Here is a 14,085-nt window from a genome sequence, read left to right as displayed (position 1 = left end):
TAGAACAGGCTTGCTTTAGACATTCTTCTAGCAAAAGAGGGAGGAGTCTGTGGGATTTTGCATGTTCAGCACTGCTGCACATATATCCCAGACAAAAGTCAGAATATAGAATTGTTGATTAAGAATATCACTGAATTTCACTCAGAAATAGAACCTATGGAAAGTGACAATTTTTCAGAACGTTTGGCTAAAAGATTTAGGGGCAATCAAGGAGTGGTTTGCTGAAATCGGCAGTTCAATCATTGGCAAAGTGCTTTATCCTGTAATAATCATTGTTACAGTGACACTTTTGTTAAAAATCAGTTGCATGATTCACAAGAGAAAGAAGCATGTGAGGGAAAAGAGACGCATTTATAAACTCAGAAAAGCTCAGGAGAAGGAGATAGAAATGGATGAATTTCGGAGGGCTCAATATGAGAGCTCTAGACAGACTGGACAAACTGATGAAACAGGAGTATAGAATTACTAACACGGAGAGAGATCATTATACGACATTTCAAAAAGTAAAAATTAGAATACATTTTTGGGTTTGTTTGGTGATTTTTAAATCACCAGATGGAGCAGACTTTTAAAATAAATTTTGAATCAAAGCACGCTGTAATGAAACTCCCATAATCTTAATCTATTAATGAGTGTTGCATGTTTTGCACTTTTTTGTTTACTGATTCAACCTAGAAATAATGTGCACCTACACAAACACGCGGGTCTAATTATATGTGCTCTTGATATGTTTGTCATTTTGTTATAAATAATACATTCACCTTGTCTTTCGTTTTGTTCAATATTAATTGCAGCTGTTTCAAATAATAGCATGTGCATTCTTTTTAAATGTGCTTTTGTTTATGTTGTGTCATTTTTGTTGTGATTGTGTTATGTTTGTCTTTTGTATGCAAAGCTAGGTAACGTAGACTAATGGGTTAACTTTAGCAAAGGGGGTGGGTAACAGAATAATTATCATTTCTTGAATTAATTATTGTCTTGTGTTTCCTTGCATACTAGAGTCATGCTAAAAGAGACCTGTGGCCTATTTCTAAAATGGAGGCCTGAAGTCCTGTCAAAGTTGGGCCTTGCACAGCAGCATTCGAAAAGAAAAATATATTCTGCGATAATTCTTTGAAAGTCGCTCATAGAAGCAAGGCTGTGTGGAAGTAAAATGTTCTCTTGACAAAGCTTTCATGGTCAAGGTCAAGATATGCAGCGGCGGAAAGGCTTGGACAGAGGAAATATTGGATATTTTACCTAATGTTGCGAATCACGGAAAAGCCTGTGACATTCTTAGTCTATGAACAATGCCGCTCTTGAGGAAGCGTGATTTTCACTATACGAAAGACAAAGGACTTCATCGGACGATATTTCTTGTCCAATCACGTTTCGCGTCGCTCGGATATTTGTATTCTTTTAGTTAATTTTAAATAGGAAAAAGGTATAAAAATTGCCCCCTTGGTAAGAGCACTGTCGACTCGTTCCTGTGCTCGGGAGATGCTGCCGGATTTTTGACCCACGTAAGAACTTTTCTAACTTATGTTTTTCCCTTTAGGTTTTTTTAGCTAAAGTTAGGGAATAGGGTCCAGGGAATGACTTCTTGAGTGTTTAAGCATTTCTCATGCTGAATTTGATTTGAAACTGACAGTCTAATGTGCCTTTCTAATAAATAATGCTGCTTATGGATATGCAAATAAAAAGAATTAATTTCTTGAATCGCTCTTTGCTTTAATAAATAAAATTAATAAAATAGATTTTGAAATGACAAGCTGGTCTTGTTTGTTTCTTTGAGTTACCATTAGTTAATCCATTGCCAATGTTTGACTTAATAAATGTTTATAAAGTAATCTGAATAATTAGGTCAAATGATTCAGTTGGTCAATTCTTGTCTCAGTCATGTATGGGCCTAGTGTTTAGTTTAAGAATTATGGTGAGTATCATGGTGTAGATTTGTTCATATGAGACTGAATTTCCTTTGGCCCGCTGGATCACAGTCATCACCCTCCTTGCCCGTTTTTGGTAAACCAGAGCCCAGCCACTAGAAGGAGCAAGCTGTGGTCAGCAGTGTGACTCTAGAAACCCCGAGACGGCAGAGACACAGTCAGTCCTGGGAGGCCCTGGAGAGTGCATGTGGCAGTACCGTGACATGTAGCACCGACCAGGCCTGCATGGACAGAATCGGACCCTGGAGAGAGGTCTATAGAGGACAGCAGGATTGTAAGCAAAGGACTGCCTGCCAGGTACATTCACTGGCCTAAATTATGTGCCAACGGCGCGCAGAGTGTCATTAGCCGTTTGAACTCCGCTTTCCAGTCAGGTAAGCCAGAAATTTGACTGCAATAAGATTTACGATTCTCTTTGCAAAGTTTTTGGTTATGTCGTTAGTAAACTCTCTTTTTGTGACTTTCTGTACAATTGACTGGTGACTTTAAGCAAACAGTAGCCTAGGTAGTTATGCGTGATGATTCACGTGTTATTGGGCCTGTGCAATAATTAGTAATGTAGCTGGTTTTGGCATGTCGTCACTTCACTATCACCATTACGTGAATTTATATGAAATTATCTTCTGGACCTTTGCATTTTTCCTTTATCGTCATGCACGGAGCCGTGCATGGCACTTACTTTGGTGTGCTGTGATGTTGAGTTTCTGTTGGTCGGCTCGGTGAAGGATGTATTACATAATTGTAGCCGCCCGCTTCAGCCCATCTGGACATAATCAGTAGGCCAGACGGGTCTGAACTTCACCCTGACCAGTGAAGTCCTCCAGTAATGTACGTTTGTCACAGTCTGGACAAGAGGCCCCGATATCAACCCTTACATGTCCAATGGGAGTGAGACACTACAACAGAAAGGCTGTCAGTAGATAGTGTTAAATGAATAAGAGAAGCACACCTTGTTTTATGAGTTTTTAGGAAAATAATATTGAGTTAATTAGCTTTTTTAACATAAGTGTACAACCGAGGTCGCACGTTTGTCCTAACCGTGCCTGCTCTGAAAAACCTATCTTAAGTGTCCGTAGATAGTGCCAACACCATTAAGCAGCCCTGCAATACATTCAGAGAGCAGAGCTGGCCTGAGAGGAAAAGAGAGCTGTACTATGTGAGTCACTGGTCAGCTGCAAGGCTATCCCGGCAATGTAAGTGTGCAGCGGTCCGGGGTCTGTAGCTGTGGTGCACTTTTTCACTGGCTCTTTTACTTCAATATTAAACCAGTTATATCATACCGCCAATTTTGCATTAATTTATCACTATGGGTCCTCCTCCGAAGTTAGTGCCCTTCCATTTCTGGTACTTTGCAGAAGATTTAAGATCTTCTAGGAGTTTCTCGTTGCTCAAATGAGTGTCATTTCTTATATTTATATGTTTATATCGTCTTCACTACTTGAATTTGCTGGCAAGAATGAGTCACTCATAGTTGTTGAATGTCACTCATAATCAGGCCCGGTTCTAGCGGGTTCGCCAGGTGGGCCAGGCCCACCCAAACAGGAGCCTTGGCCCTTTTAGTGAGGGCTTGAAGGCAGGCGTGCAACGCACATGTCGTGTGCGTCAGCCCGGACTGAGACAGCTTCCCAGGTGCACACACACAGACAGTTTCAGAGATTATCGCAGCCCCGCACCCGAGTACTTCACAGGTCCTAAAAGACCATTTACATGTTAACGAGGCTGTGTTTATTTTTGCACCCCTTCATCTCTGCATGGGAAAGGCGACAAATCCTTTCTTTGACAATAGTAACCTTTGGTAACCTTTGCCTACTGTTCTGCTGCTGTTGATATTTCTTTTTCTAAGCAGTGAAGTGTTTATTCCTCGTCACCTTTCCTAACCCCTGCCAGCTGCTTAGCACATCAGGCTGTGACACAAATTTTGACTAATGGAGAAGGTAAGAGAATGTGTTACTACATTTTTTTCTTTTTAAAATCTGCACAGGCCCAGCAGGACACATACTTTGTGCGTGCTTCATTTAAACATTTTTATCATTATCATGGCCGATGCAGGACAACAATAAGACAATACAAAATGCCCAGATAACGCTGGTGATTAATGATCCTGCTGGAGAGCAATCATTTGTCTGTTAGCAGTTTTTAAATGCAGATGAACTGTATTTTATGTGGATAGCTCAGTGAGTTACTGCCTTTGTCACAGACATCCTTGTGTTACTTGCAGTTCAGCAGTTACAATCCTAACATAAGACAGTGACCACTGAACTGTCACCAAAGAGCTGCATACAAACATGAATGGTATAGTTAGAACTTCGTTTTTTTTGTTTTGTGGTATAGTTAGAACTTCCTCAGTCTTTCATTATTCTAATGTTGCTAAAAGGAGTATGTTTGGGCAGATATACATTTTTATCAGTAAAGCTGACCACCATGGAATACTCTTTAAATCCTAAGGTTGTGTTTCCCCAGACCAAACCCTCTTAAAATATACTGCCCACCAGTATTGATGACATGTGATTCCTACACCTTGTAATCCTCATTGGCTTATGAGACATTCCCTGTAGACTGATTTACATAATTGTATGATTCATTGTCTCTGTATGTGTGTGTGGTGTAAAGTACTGACACACACTACACTGATATGAGTAGCGCTATACAACAAATTAAAAGCATATGAGAGAGGGGCTACGTAAAGATGAGGGGCGCTGGTGGAGGGGGGCAGTGAGGGAATCCGAGGAGGAGGTAGTGGGAGTGGCTATGGAGCGATGAGGGGCACTGTTGGAGGGTGGCAGTGAGGGAATCCGATGAGGAGGTCACTAGGGGGGCTAGGGAGAGTTGAGAGGTACTGGTGGAGGGTGGTAGTTAGGGAATCCGATGAGGAGTTCAACAGGGGGGGCTATGGAGAGATGAGGGGCACTGATGGAGGTTGGTAGTGAGGGAGTCTGAGGAGGAGGTCATGAGGGGGAGGGGTTCAGAGAGATGAGGGGCACTGGTGGAGGGTGGCTGCGAGGGAATCAGAGGAATAGGTCAATAGAGGGGCCATGGAGGGATGAGGGGCACTGTTGGAAGGTGGTAGTAAAGGTATTTATGGAGAAAGAGGTTATTGGTGCGGCGCCAAAAAAGACTTTCGCATCAGCGCTGAAGCCAGCCCTGTAATGGCCTTTCTGTTTTTGTTTATTTAATTAGGAGTCGGCCATAAGGGCTACTGTGGAACATACTTTAAAGTGTGTGCTAATCATATTTACTGCTATATTCAATGTTTTAAGTATAAAGTTGATTTTAATAATGTTTTTACTGGGAAAAATTAAAGTGGTGCCTGATATGGGGCTGGTGCCCAAGGTCACCTGTGAGATAAGGTGCACTGGAGAGGAATAGGGGCTAATCAAGCCTGTAAGGGAGTGCGTTGCAGAGTCTGTGGTCAGGTGGAGGTAGTAATGAAGAGGAATTCTCCCTGAAGGCTCGCACAGAGGGAGCCCGAGGAGTGTCACTTGCCTGATACTCCCACCTCAGAAACCTCCTCTTCCCATCAAAGGAACATTACATTAAAAAAACACTTTTTGAGAGTGATAACATTAAAAAGAGATTTGGAAAAGAGTGAGTTTTACTGGGCCTTGTAAGACTAAGAACAGATAAAGGAGGACCCTGAAGCAGGCCTGCCTAGACATATATGCGACAAATCAAGCCCGCAGTGGCCCAACCAAATGCACCCTTGGCCCACCCAATTAAAAACTCCTGGAGCCGCGCCTGCTCATAATTACACCGAATTTATGAAAATGTCACACATAAGCAATGTGAAACCTTGGCAGCTTTGTAACAACCATTGACAAAGCCAATAGTCCTGGCTCGTTGTTGTGTTATATTGTTTGTTGTGTTATATATTACATCGGTCACGCCCCTATGACAGACAGCCCCCCACCCCCAGTTTATTCATCCCACTTAAAGCCCTGTGTGTGGCATTTCCACTAGATACTAAAATGGGAACATCAGAAGGATTCTCTAATAGCGTACACCTCCAGATGCTACTCTAAAACGCTGCTAGGTGCTATGATTAAAGTGTGACCCCGTGTACGTTTCTAATAGAGGCCTCAGTGTTTTTCCAAGGGGACATCAGACCCGACTATAGGCGTACGTTAGGTGTCATTGCTTGCGAGGCCATTTCAAGCACACTGCTGGAGAGCTGTCGCTTGCTGGCGGCAGTCCTTACTGACCACCAAGACTCCATGTACCCACACAGACTTCTAACCCTGCTTCTTTGGAACTTGCTTACCTTTAGAAACCATAACAGTAAGGCTCAGTAGCAAAAATCCAACCACTGAACGGAGGGGCATCGTGAGATTAGGGCAATGTCGATGCAACCGAGGCGCCGTCGTTACCACAAACAAGTGCCTTCTCGACCCAAACACGGCTTGACTCGCTCCCCATAAACGTGAAAACGTCAACCGGAAGTTCACGTTCTAGAGGCCCGCTTGTCACCTTAATAGCGTGCGCGCGCCCCAGCAGGAAGTTCTTGCCAATCTGCTGTCGACGCAACCAACCGCGCAGATCCTCAGGGAAGCGCGTGCTGGCCTTCAGAGAAAACAATAATCATTAGCATTACCAAACGTTTCGGATTTTAAAAGCTTAAAACACGTTTTCGGGCTATAGCAAACCAGTTAGGTGGTATGCTAGTAGATTGTGTAACGGTCCTGACAAAGAACGCGCTATCACGTGTAGGGGAAGCATGCATTGAATAAATTGCTGTTTGGGGAACACTTCTCAGTTGAACAGAAGGCAAAATATTTCATTTTTCAGTATAAGAGTAGTGTTGTAATTTACTAATTTACTATACTTGATCTTATCCGTCTTGTACCCACCCTTCCCTTCCCCAAAATGATCTGTCTCAACTGTCATGCGAAGGTTCTACAGCTGACTCCAGCAGGCTGGAACCTGTGATGGTGTATGATGCTTAATAAAGACTTAATAAAGCGTCTTTACTTTGTACCACTGGCGACTATTTATTGTTGTCTGAGGACAGGCTCACATGAACATACATGGCAATCCTCCCGATTCAGACAGGAGACTACCTATTTCAAGGCTAGTCAGTTCTTTAAAAGGGCCTGTACTCACCGGTACTGAGTACCGGCACTTATACATTTCTTGCGCTTGTGTACCTGAACTTCTCTTTGTCCAAAGAGAGTACCGCAACTCAAGGGGCCGTAAACCAAGCTCAGTGAAATTGGCATTAACATATAGAAGCGCATCATAGCTGACAACCGTTTTCGTGAAGCACTCTGATCGAGTGCTAATCTCCATTACAATGTGCTAATTGAGCGGCGGCCCATAGGCATTCATTCAGAGCTGGCAGGAAGTTTGGGAGGGGCCCGAGACACACTGGTATTACTGATACTGTGTCCACACAGGCTCTGTGGAGTCAATAGCACACTAGGTGTGGGCTGGGCCTGCTATCAGGCATATCTCCTGACTCTCGGAAAATCGAAGAAAAGTCTTCCTGCAGGGACAGCAGAGTACAGCAGTGCTTGTTTGGAGCCAGTGCAAGGAGGAAGGTAGCGATGGTGACGCTATAGTACAGCTGATGGGAATCAAGCTTTAGTAATGTGAGCAGCAGCTAATGTAAGTGCTTCTAAAAGACATGTACATTTTCCTGGGTGCATGCACGAATGTCCCTGTGCTAGTTCTTCCATGAGTGAGTGTTATCTGCAGTGTCCAGCACTGCAGAAATATAGTTTGAAGCCCAACAAGCCCTGTATTACCACAATCTGCCCATGAAGCGTATGTGAAAGGTTGCACTTGTACATAGTGCAAGGCCACTCTCTGTTCAGTGCAGATCTGCTTTCCCAGCAGTGTTTCAAAACAATTGTATTTTTTTTTACAAGCTGTTTTCTCTTTGGTTGATGGAGGGGCTCTGGGAAGGGTAGAGATGAGTGAACCAACAAATTAAGAAGGAGAGCCCAGTCAGAGCCGAACCTAGAAGTCTGGCTTGACCGTAAATGCTCATAAATAAGTCTAGCCCTGAAAACATTACTATTGAAATAAAAACGTTTTCTTTTTCATGTGGAAGCATTTCACTTTGCTGCATAAGCTTAGTTGTATTTTCTAAATTTCCATCATAAAAGCAGACTTAAAATTTGTATAGACAGGTTAATATTGTAACAAAAAATACAAGCGTCACCGCTTGTCCTAATGCGCACTGTTGCGTTTCCTGCTGGGGTGCTAATATTTAATTGGTATTCATAACTTTGAACCAATAATACATGTCATCTCATCATTAAATAAACATTAGTAATCCAAAAGAATGCGTTGATACATAATCATTTTACTTGATTCTTTTTCAAACGAAATCATGAAATATGACCAATTATAAATCTCATTGGATGATTGTTACACTTTTGCAATTAATACATAGACGCTTTTTACATTCTTTAGCGACGCCCTATGCATTTCGGGCCCCTTGGCCCTTCCTCAGGGGCAGTATCTGTAAGAATAAAAAAAAATACACTCTATTTTATGCTGTTCTAGAAATGTGAGGGGTAAGCAGTAAAAATATATTCAGTCATTCAAAATAAATGCATACAATAGTGACCTCAGTGGTAATAGAAGATGAGAAAATTAAGGGAAAATTAACGCATTCTTTTGGATTACTAACGTTTATTTAATGATGAGATGACATGTATTATTGGTTCAAAGTTATGAATACCAATTAAATATTAGCACCCCAGCAGGAAACGCAACAGTGCGCATTAGGACAAGCGGTGACGCTTGTATTTTTTGTTATTTGAACAGCACAATATGGACATTGTGCTCACCTAAGCAGCACGCATTGAATTACAGAACAAATTTAAGTTAAATAAGTGTGTAGAAATAGGTGTGCCCAGCCCCATTTTCATATTTACGAGATTAATATTGTAAATCATTTTCAGGTCTGCCACACATCCCACGCTGGTAACAACGTTAAGATTGTTCCAATTTACCACGCAGGTCCCATTCTCTATTTCTATTTTTCATTTTGTTTTTTCACCACTGATCTTTGAGTCTGTTTGTGTGTGTGTGTGTGTGTGTGTATGCAAGTGTGAATTGTATCAGGTTTCGAGTCAGGTAAAGAATGTGAAGGAGGGTGTTCATATTGAATTTTACTGCACTGTCATTTGTGTATCCACGTCTGTTCTTGTTACATTCAATGTTTCTGTCGCACATATTTAAAACAATGTCTTGCATTTTGTCTTTCTTGAAAATTTGAAAATAAAAATTAAATTTGACGGATTCAATCCATTACAGGACTATAAATTTATGTTTCTAGTCCTCTGATTTAGTTATCCAGTTCGTTTGGTCTCAGTACTGGCACTTGTTTTGGTTTTTTGAAGTATATAGACTCTGCCTTACTGAGGTGAGTCAAGGCCCTTGGTTGTTAGTTGATCATTGATGCGGGTATCTACCCGCGAGGCTTCACTATTAGAAATAGTAGTGTTTTTCCATTGGCAGACGGGGGATCTGCCTTTATTAATAGGTTAGGTGTTGGTCACCGCGTTTTGTGTGTGTGTGCTACCTTGTTTTATGTTTTTAAATCATTAACACGGCGTTGTTAAGTAGTAGGACTATGACTGAAAGTGACACGTTCGCTTATAGTGAAGAACATATTCAAAGACTTATCAGCGCCCGCCAACTTTTGCCTCCGCTACCTTGAGTGCATCAGCAAAGACTCAAAATGAGTCAGATAAGCTCACAAGACTTAAGAAAAAAAGATAAGAACCGATCTTCACAGGCATTTCTTGGTTCAGTATTTACGGGCAGGAACAATTCCGGCAGGACTCCAAATTCGGAACATTCCTATGGTATTCATTGAGGACCCTGAGTATAAAAAAGGCTTTAGCTGCATTGAGACCAAATGCAGCCGAGATCTGATAGTACTGACCGTTGAAACAGCACTACGTCTATCCCGGAAACAACTAGAGGAAATAGAAACTTTGGAGTCAGAAATTAAAAACAATCAACTCATTTCTGATTCAAAAACACTGTTAGACAAAGTCGAAAAAGATATTCTGGACTATAAGGACTATACAGTGGCACAAAAAACTAATACATTTGAAACGGACAAAAATAATTTTTCACTGGAAAACACCTATCCTTATCTCAATAAGGATTTCTATACACGGGCAGAGTCTAGGAGATACCTCCAGAATTCTCAAGGAAGATCGAGAAATAAATACCTAACTTTCTCTGACACCTCGTCTTCATCAGGCTCAGAAACAGATGCCATCGAAGTAGGGTCAAGTGGCATTAATAGAAGAGGAGGTCAATATAATCAGCAACCACAAAGGAATAACCCGCAGTCTTTTTTAGGCAGAGGCCAACGGAGGGCCAGGGGCAGACCCCGATACAATTCCCAACCTTGGGAGATGACAACGAGGCGTCAATTTTACAAAAATTAAAAGCATCTCCAGTATTTAACCTATCTGAGCGAACCCTCACTGACACAGAGAAACAGATGCTGGAAAAGGGGCTCTCTTTTGTTCCATCAAGGAGAACTGATTTCGTCAAAATGAAGCTGAAAGCATTGGAATTTTGCCGAAAAATTAGACTCAAAACATTCTTTAAAGATCAGGAAAGTGTTGCCAACACAAAAGTGACAGGCCTGAAGAAAAAATCTACTTTTTGTCCACCGGGTAACAAAATTCCTAAGGAAGTTATAACTTTCGAAAAAAGCGTTGTTGTCGGCAATTACCCAGATGGAAACAAAAAAACAATCATTTACAATGCAATGGTTTCGCCTTTGCAAAAGTTAGAGCTGGCGGGACAAAGCCACATACTGTTCTAACATAAGATTTCACCTGCGCGAACGCTGCTGCGTAGCGGACGCCAGGCGAAACCTAAAAAGGTTATGGAAAAGGAACTTGTTTCTATGTACCTTTCTACAATCAACATACAATGGCAAATCGTGTCCCCTAAATCACTCCTTTCTGTCACTTTGCGTTAAAGCATTGCTTCACAGGGAGCTCCACGGTGTGGCGGAAAGAGGCGCTACACGGAGCTCAGGTGGCGCGCAGCCCCTGGGTGCACCAATTAGTGATCACTAATCTGCATCTCACATGGGAGTCAAGAAGGGTGCGCGGAGCTTTATTACGGGGTCTTTATGGCCGTAAACATGAGCTGTGGTCCCGATCCCCACCTGACAGGATGTGCAAGGCATGTGAAATGTCACCCTCTTGCAAACAGATATGAGGGGGACTGTTAAAAAAAAAATATTGCTCCTTAAACTCAGAGTGTGTGCTTGTGTGCGAGTGCACGGCAAAATAAACGCAAGGAGGTTTATGTACACGATCCTCGGCAGACGTGATCATAATGAGTGATTACGGGTGTCTGGCCATGCAGGTTATAGGGCGAACATACAGGATTCTCACCAGCTAATTCGGACGCTAATCATCGCTTCTGTTTGAGCAGCTCTATCTGCGCTCTTAATCCCAGCGCGAACATTACAGAGTAACCGCGTTATCTTGGGTCTGTTTCACTCCTCGCGCCCCACACCGTTTATCCAGCCTGCACGCTCCCACGGTACATATGTAGGACCCCTCCTGTGCGAAGCACAGTACCCCCTGAAGGGTTGTGTTGGGGGGGGTGGGGTGGGGGGGGGTCTTCACAACCTAAAAGGCTGCAGGTGCCCATGCGCCATAGAAGGCACCTGATGCAACAGGTGCTCGGCTGACAAGCTGTAAATGCAGCGGTGAAAACTGCTATAAGTGCCACTGCTGCAAGTGCAGGTTGTCCAAAGCTTCCAGACGAAGAGTGCTACGAAGTACTGACTGGTAGGGCATCTTGTGCTGCAAGTTGTGGAAGTGCGGGGTGTAGCGCCCTTGCAAACACAGTCAGGTACTCACGCTGCAGGTTAGTGCAGGAACCCTGACTTGTGGAACTATAAGCCTCTCTGGTGTGTAACGGACTGGTACTTGCAATGCAGCATGCCTCAACTGTTGCGTCTGCACCCCGCGAACTCTTCTACTTTACCCTCTCCACCCTTCGTTGGCACCAAAGTGCCCAGACACCATAATTGCCCTGAATGTGTTTCACCAAAAGTGCCTACTGCAGAACGTGCCACTTGGATTGTGGTGTCTGGGCATCCGCCCGCACATGTACCGGGAGTAGATTCCAATAAATGCTGACCCCATAAACCCCCGCGAGCCTCGGTCCCAGAACGGGAGATGTCCAGGGGAGCGAGAAGTGCAGACTGAAATAAGTGAACCAGCACTGCGGCTGCTCCAAGTGCCATAAGGAGAAAAAGCTGCAGAATGCCTAACAACCGGTGCAAGTTGCGGTAAGTGCTCCGACGCTGTCTCTGTCCCCGGGAAGGTGGATGTTCCTTTACGTGCACCTTGTGCATATGCTCCAATACTGTATTATCCCAAAGGGGCTACAGTCTGCAGGATGGTGTACATGCCCTAGGTGCAGTGCGAGTTAAGCACCCACAGCAAGGTTCTGCAACTGCTCTGATACGATTTTGCCCTGGGGGCATCAAATAACGGGAATTTATGTGGAGGTAAATGTCCCAGTGCAGAGCGAAGCAAGTGCTCAGTACAGGATCTTCAAATGCTCTAGTACTATATTTAACCCCCCCCCCCCTCCACGAAAACAAGGTGAGGTGGGGTCAGAGCATATGTTCAAGGGGCTGCAGGTGGTCGTACATGGCTCTGAACATGTATAAGTACCACTGGCGCTGTCATACTAGCTCCTATGTTGCAACTGTCTCAGTGTAAGGGACGTAACTAGTGAATGTTAACGCCCCAGAAACAGTTAAAAGCGGAATGACAATAAATATACCTAGTGCCGTAAGTGCCCCACGATGCAGGATGAGACCAATTCCAGTTGTGCGTGTGCCATTGATGCAGGCGAAAGCCCCATCACATTTGCAGTGGTTAATGCGCGTCATTCATGTGACGAGTTTGCTCTCTGTGCAAGTTGTGGTTACTACGCCTGATGCAGACAGGGGTAAGTGCACTTGGTGCAGGTTGAAAGTGTCCCCGTTTTGGGGTAAGTGCAGGTTGAGATGAATCTCGCTGCTCCCGGAGCAAGGACTAAGCGTTACCGGGACAGGGACCCTCGGAACCCCTCTCCCCCGACCCCCACTCACCGGCGCAGGGGAGTTGTCCGTGCAGCCGGCTCCCCATGCCTCCGCTCCGCTCTGTGCGGTTCGCAGCGCCCGCTCTGTCTCTGCACGAGCTCCGCGCAGCGCTCAGCAAATCAACGGCCCGGGACGTCAGCTCCTCGCGCCCGTGAAGCAGAGGACGGTGGCGCGCGCCGCCGCCAGAGACACCAAAAGCCGGCTCCGCGAGGCGAGCCGGCTGGGCTTCTTCAGGACAGGACACCGGGGCCAGTGCTTCCCCCGCACAGCCACCCTACGGCCGAGCATTGTACACTGAGTCTGTGCTGTATTGTACTCGTGGGTCCGTGTGTGCCCAGTGCTGTCATACTAGCACAACGCAGGACAGAGCAACACTTCTGCTTACCCCCTCTACAGTACTATACCCGCGAACTGCGCACCGTTTAATAGAGAGCTATAAATCCTGAAACCGTACACCCCAAAGTCTTCGGTCAGACTGTCCCTGGTCCGTGCTTCTCCTGTCCCGCTCTGCTGGGTCCACCCCTTCCCAAACCTGTCACACCGTACTAGTCTGTGAGGGCAGCGCCCGGTACAGCATCTCCCAACAACTTGTTAGCCATGCCTTAAGTTCCTTGGTGCTTGCTTCCCCAACCCTAAACCTCTCTGTAGTCCATGAGCAACCTGCTCACCTGTTTTCGTCATTGCGTGTGAAGCATAGAACTATTGCAGGGCACAAGTCCTAAACAAGTCAGGTCCCGGGCCGCGCTGTGATTGGCTGACGTCACGGGGGTGTCCCGGGCCGGCAGCCAATCACAGCGCGGCCCGGGAATGACATCACGGGGGTGTCCCGGGTCGGCAGCCAATCGCAGCGCGGCCCGGGACAAAGGGGCGGGGCTTAAAAAAAGCACCAGAAACGCCCCCGAATCGCGTTTTCAAGAGAAAGCGCGATTGACAGCCTCTGTCTCCCAATGGCTAACCTCCATTTATGGAGCTAGCCAATGAGAGGCAGAGGCAGTGCCGACATCCCTACTGAAAACAAAAGTTTTCGAACTGGGAGGGGCACTGACGTGCCCCTCGCCAGGTCGA

At 44.8% G+C, this 14,085-nt stretch overlaps 1 protein-coding gene across 1 annotated transcript in view; it reads right to left on the bottom strand.

The window, feature by feature from the left end:
- LOC147683099 (zinc metalloproteinase-disintegrin-like VLAIP-B) overlaps positions 1-13,701 on the bottom strand; it is a 4,305,256-nt gene extending 4,291,555 nt beyond the window's left edge. The window contains exons 1-2 of the mRNA XM_086942498.1: positions 13,689-13,701; positions 6,184-6,330 (exon numbers count right to left, since the gene is read on the bottom strand). Coding sequence (XP_086798624.1) covers positions 6,184-6,330; positions 13,689-13,701 — 160 coding nt within the window. The remainder of the gene's footprint in view (positions 1-6,183; positions 6,331-13,688) is intronic.
- Between the last annotated feature and the right edge of the window lie 384 nt (positions 13,702-14,085).

The sequence above is a fragment of the Lissotriton vulgaris genome, chromosome 11 (genome assembly GCF_964263255.1).
Source record: "Lissotriton vulgaris chromosome 11, aLisVul1.2, whole genome shotgun sequence".
NCBI lineage: Eukaryota > Metazoa > Chordata > Amphibia > Caudata > Salamandridae > Lissotriton > Lissotriton vulgaris.
The sequence above is the reverse complement of the archived record's forward strand: the minus strand, read 5'-3'. Positions and strand labels throughout refer to the sequence as shown.